Source organism: Aplysia californica, unplaced genomic scaffold (genome assembly GCF_000002075.1).
Source record: "Aplysia californica isolate F4 #8 unplaced genomic scaffold, AplCal3.0 scaffold00055, whole genome shotgun sequence".
Lineage (NCBI taxonomy): Eukaryota > Metazoa > Mollusca > Gastropoda > Aplysiida > Aplysiidae > Aplysia > Aplysia californica.
In genome coordinates, this window is record NW_004797325.1 from 1,838,260 (window position 1) to 1,843,612 (window position 5,353).

General features: G+C 40.1%; 1 protein-coding gene across 2 annotated transcripts in view; it reads right to left on the reverse strand.

Annotated features, from left to right (window-relative positions):
- Positions 1 to 5,353, reverse strand: part of LOC101846061 (BRCA1-associated protein) — a 26,046-nt gene that overhangs the window by 19,223 nt on the left and 1,470 nt on the right. For both annotated transcript variants that reach the window (XM_005092944.3, XM_005092943.3), the window contains exons 2-3: positions 2,466 to 2,549; positions 1,428 to 1,706 (exon numbers count right to left, since the gene is read on the reverse strand). In XM_005092944.3, the coding sequence (XP_005093001.1) occupies positions 1,428 to 1,706; positions 2,466 to 2,544 (358 nt within the window). In that variant the 5' untranslated portion in view covers positions 2,545 to 2,549. The remainder of the gene's footprint in view (positions 1 to 1,427; positions 1,707 to 2,465; positions 2,550 to 5,353) is intronic.

The window sequence follows — 5,353 nt, forward strand, 5'->3', positions numbered from 1 at the left end:
GAGAGAGAGAGAGAGAGTGAGAGAGAGAATTAAAAAGTACAGTATATATATTATATTCATTTGTATTAACTCTTTTCCTACCCGGCCATAATCCACCACTGGCCCAGGGCTTTTCCCGGACCTATTTATTTTATGCCCCTACCCCACCAAAGGAAAATGTCAAAACATCCAACTAAACACACACAAACCATGTCTTATGGCCCATCAAATTGAAGGTTAAAAAATAATCTATTAGATGGTGATACAATATTGAAGATTTAGTCCAATTATATTACTTTGGGGTTTCTAAAAGTGATTTTGCAGTATCGAAGGTGTCATATGAAATCAACAATTTTCCAGCTTTGAGGGGTCATATCTAAAAAAGTACAACAGCATCATTCAAACTTCTCAGGTAGGTTGCCTCAAGTAATGCAAAAAAATACTGAAAGTTATGTATGTGGAGAAGTGAAAATATGAGACATATTCATACTGAAGTCAGGGGAATGCTTTTTTTTCTCTTTTTTACGCTTCGAAGGGGACAAAAAAAGCGCCTTGAAATGACTAAAAATCGTCTCTCAGTGCTATATTTCTTTCGTATCTGCTAACAAGAAGTCTATTCTATTATATTGAAAACGTGAATTGGCCGAGAATTTCGTGTCTTTTCATTACTGGATTGGAATAGATAGCGAGCCACTCGAGCCGTATATTGCGGCTCTCGGTCCAGCGAGGCCATGTCCGCGAGCCGCAAAATGCAGCTCGTGGTAGGGAAAGTGTTATTCGAGAAAGGTAAAAGTAAAAGAGAAAAACTCGGATTCTATACATAGAGATGTTTAAAATAAAAAAAACTCACCCAGCATACAAACAAAAACAAAAAAGAAAAACCTACAAGCTTTGTGGCAATCATTTACGAATCAGGCTCATCTAAAATTAAAGACCAGTAAATAATTCCACAATGTTCCAAAGAAAATCATGAACAAGTTAAATACAGGAAAAACACCTGCCTTACGTCAAACAATTACCAATCAAACCAGTTTTTAAGTTAAGACCACCAAGTAATTTTTCCCATCTTTATATTTAAATCTCACAACAAAACATAACGGAGGTAAATATTTTCCTCTTAACCCTCCCAACCCCAGCCATTTTTGTGCACTCGCTAACCCCAGTCCCAGCCAATACAGCAGTATTGCAGAGAAAGAGGCATTGTAATGAGGTTTAGATAATAACATAATATAACAATCTTTAAAAGTAAATGAACAAATATGAAAATTAACGTTTAATTAGGTTTGCTAATTTCGAGAAATGAGCGAATTCGGTACCCCCCAAACTGAGAATATATGCTCTTGGTACGATGGGAGGTACAAACCCTGCTGAAAATATACATGCATGGGGCTGGAAGGGTTAAAGAAAAAAAAGATTCCCTTCCTAGATAGTCAGAAAAGTAAACTAACCATCAGATCCAATAAATTCTATTGAAATGTCTCTTGGCCTTCGCTGTCCCTGACACAGAAGATTATCACACTGCTTGTTTTCCGCTTCCACAACAACCAGCGACTCTTCTTCGTCTGCACAGTGCGGCACGATATCAAATTCACTGTGGTGACCTGAAAAGTGCCGACGTCGGTCTCCTTTAGCTCCTTCTATGTGCGAAGAGCTTGGCTGGCTCGGATGGTGCCCGCCTGAGCGAGCGACAGATGCGTATGTTCTTGATGTACCTGGATCTCTCTTTGCTGTGGACCACACAGAGTTAGAGGCATAAATGGTCGCTTTTAAGCACAAGGGGGATATACCAAAAAATGCTGTTTTGAGATAATCGAAGGAAATGTTTTTGGACCATTGTTCAGTTTCTTTAATAGACAAGGAAAGTTTTCTCTACAACCAAACAAATATACACACGAATGAAACCAAATTTCTCTCATGGGTAGAGCAATGCCCACTTTTGGTGTAGGTCAAGATTTCTGGACACCCCCGAACTCTGGGTTGGCCTGCTTGTCCTTAAAAGCGACCAAATTTGATTGGTAGTGGTGGCGGTGGGTTATTTTGGAGTTTTTTACTTTATTTCTCCATTTTCCCTTCTTTCACGGAAGGCGGGAGTTGCTCTTGATTTACAGACAACTAACAGAACAGAATTATACTTATTGCCCTATTCCAATTGTTTTAGATTTATTCAAAGCAGACATCTAAACTGTTTGAAGAAAATGTTCTGTTTTGTGAAATATGTATGTATGTGTGCGTGTGTGTGTGTGTGTGAGTATGTGTGTGTGTGTGTGTGAGTGTGTGTGTGTGTGTGTGAGTGTGTGTGTGTGTGTGTGTATGTGTGTGTGTGTGTGAGTGTGCGTGTGTGTATGCGTGTGTGTGTGTGTGTGTGTGTGTGTGTATGTGTGTGTGTGTGTGTGAGTGTGTGTGCGCATCTGAGAATGAGAGCATATGTTAATTCTAGACAACAATGCTGCTGATTTTCACTGCAGATTTAGAATATATATGCTCACCAGTATAAGTCTGAAAGTATTTCAACTGTGGAGCCTCGTGGGCTAGTTCAAGGCGTAAGGTGATGAGAGAAATCAACATTTGTCCTGGAAAAGAAAACAGAAAAAAAAAGAAAAAGATATACAGTAAAACCTCAGTATAATGTTGAACATCTTAGCTGTGGTAGGTATTAGCTGAAAAAAAAATGGCAGCAATAAAGGGGGGTTACAAAGTTGTGAGTAGTATATTATGTAAGGCAGCATGGTGAAATCAGGCGCTCGTCAAAATAATGAAAGTGAAGAAAATGGCATTTTCCCGCAGGTTTGGGCATTTTTACCGAATTTTTGTTTTTTGGCTCAACACCTTTAAAGAACACATTTCTGTGCGGGTTTTACTGAAAAATGTTGATTAAAGACATAAAAGATGTACATTTTCAGTTTCCACGGACTCTCAAGCTAAAGAAATAACGCCATTTTCTCATTAATTTTTCTCTGAAATCAGGCGACGCCCACCTCCTTCAATCGCCAATGTCTTGAGTTGTATCCAGGATAAATAGATATTTTTTACATCAAAAGCAAGGCAAACGGACAGGCTTTAAGATGATACCAATAACCCCATAATGCCCCATATGCCTCAAAATTGACGAGCGCCTGATTCCATCGTGTTGTGACACATATGTATTCACTTTATAAATCACCTCAAGCTTGTGTGTGTGAAGTAGAGAGTGAGAGGGAAGAGGAGGAGGGTCATGAAAATGTCCACTGGCAGCAAAGCTAACTAGAAAAAATTAAGTTCATGCAAGTGCGGTCAGTAGATAAATTTGGTTTTGTTAAAATTTCTTTATATTCATGAATGTAGGGCAGGGTAGGTGAGACGATAGGACATTCTATGCACACATGTAAAACACGCCTTGACCAGAGAGAGTCAAACAAGAGCAGGCCTCAACCGGCCAAGAATGTTGTAACGTGAAATTCTATTATGCTGCGGCTGTGAAAAAAAAAATCTGAACATGAACGGAAGAACAAAAACATAAAATAAAATCACAATGACCCTTGGCTTAGCTGTGAACCCTCTGTACCCACATTCATACCCCACTATAAAACAAACCATAAGTATCAGAATATAAAAGAAAATTAGCTTAGCAAGTGAAATTCAAATGTGCATATAAATCAGTCTTTTCTGCAGTTTCACATCGATAGCAGAAGTTGTTTGAAATTAAAAAATGATCAGAAAGAGCATATTTTGTTTTTCCACATGAACTAAATCTAGTTCTAGACATCTACAATTTAATTCTACACTATAGCCTAGTATCTAACTTCAGCTAGGTGTATGGGACCACACTCAGACTACCAGGCAAGTTTTTCCCACCACGGAATGCCCAGACAATAGAACCCGATTCCATTTTTCTACACACAGCAATTACAAAAGACTATGCGCAGTATAGAACCAACAGTTTCCAACTACCACGGGAGTCAGACGTCCCATCTAGCAATCTTGCTGCAACGGGATAAGTTTATGTTCGCCACAACGCGCAGAGAAAACCACTTCAGAGACCGTATGATGGTCCATTTAATTAAGATCTTGAATACCCATGACAAATATTTCACTCTGAATTTGAAAGGACGCAAAGAAAAAGTATCAGTTGATCGTTTGAAACCAGCATACATGTCAAAAGCCGACACTCAACTTGGAAAAGTTTTTGAACACCCTGACGCATCCACCCACCAGTCCACACGGACAGGACGTAAAATCCGGCCTCCTGAGAGGTTGGACCTGTAGGAATAAACAATTATTTCGTGCATAGTGCATCATACTATCTGCACTGTGCACAGCACTGGGAGGGGGGTAATGTAGGGCCAATATTTTAGCCTTTCACGTCCCCAAAACCTGACTATTTTTGGGGGCGATTTTCTGGCCAATTGGTTGTGCACAGGTAGCTGTTTTTCCCCGTGCACTGATGAGTACAAACAACATCAACTGGAGACTAAAAACTCAACGTGAGAAGAGAGAGCGTCAGTCCTAGCAGTAACAGAGACAACAAGACACAGCAGTCGCCGGATGCCTGGGGACCCATGAGATCTACACCGTTGGAAGTAAAAGGTAACATAAGATAAAACTACAATACCTGTGTGAACAAACGTTCCAACGCTCTTGTGTTGAAAGCGTGAAATTTTGTCAGCGAGCAGTAAGTGTGTGAGAGTGAGAGAGAGAGAGAGAGACAAAGAGAGACAGAGAGACAGAGAGACAGAGAGAGAGAGGAGTAGTGAGATCTTCTGGGGAAAACAAAAAGGCGCATGGCATACTTTGGCTCAATTCGAAAAATGCAATTATTGTAGCATACTGGTAGACAACCACATAAGTTACACTCCTGAGCTAGGCCTGTAGACTGTAGACTGTAGATCTAGAATCTAACTAGATCTATTTCCTCAATTTTTCCTTTGTTTGCGTCAATTTGATCATCCACACCGATAGCCGATAGACAGTCCGTATTCAGAAATTTGAGGAAAAACAGGACTCGTTTCACACCCGGAGAAAATAGCCAACGTTGGCAAGTCTCACCCGCGGTGAGAGGCTGAGAGGTCGATCATATTTTAATCGAATTCTCACTCGAGGTGTATACAGACCCGGTAACCGGGAACAAAGTCACAAAGTATACAGACCCGCTAAAGGAACTCTTTTGTGATTTCGGAGAGTTTCCAGCGCCCTCTTGACTCAGGGTAGACCTAGGTTCTTCTAGATCTATGGTCTAGATCTAGATCTAGGCAGACAAACTAGATCTAGATCTAAATGAAGATTGCGGATGGATATGTCTTTTCGATGAACAATCGTTTTTCCTCCGTTTTGGAGTTGGAGGAATCACAATTTGAAGAAAAGAACAAGTTACAATGTCATAATTTCAATCGAGCAGCCC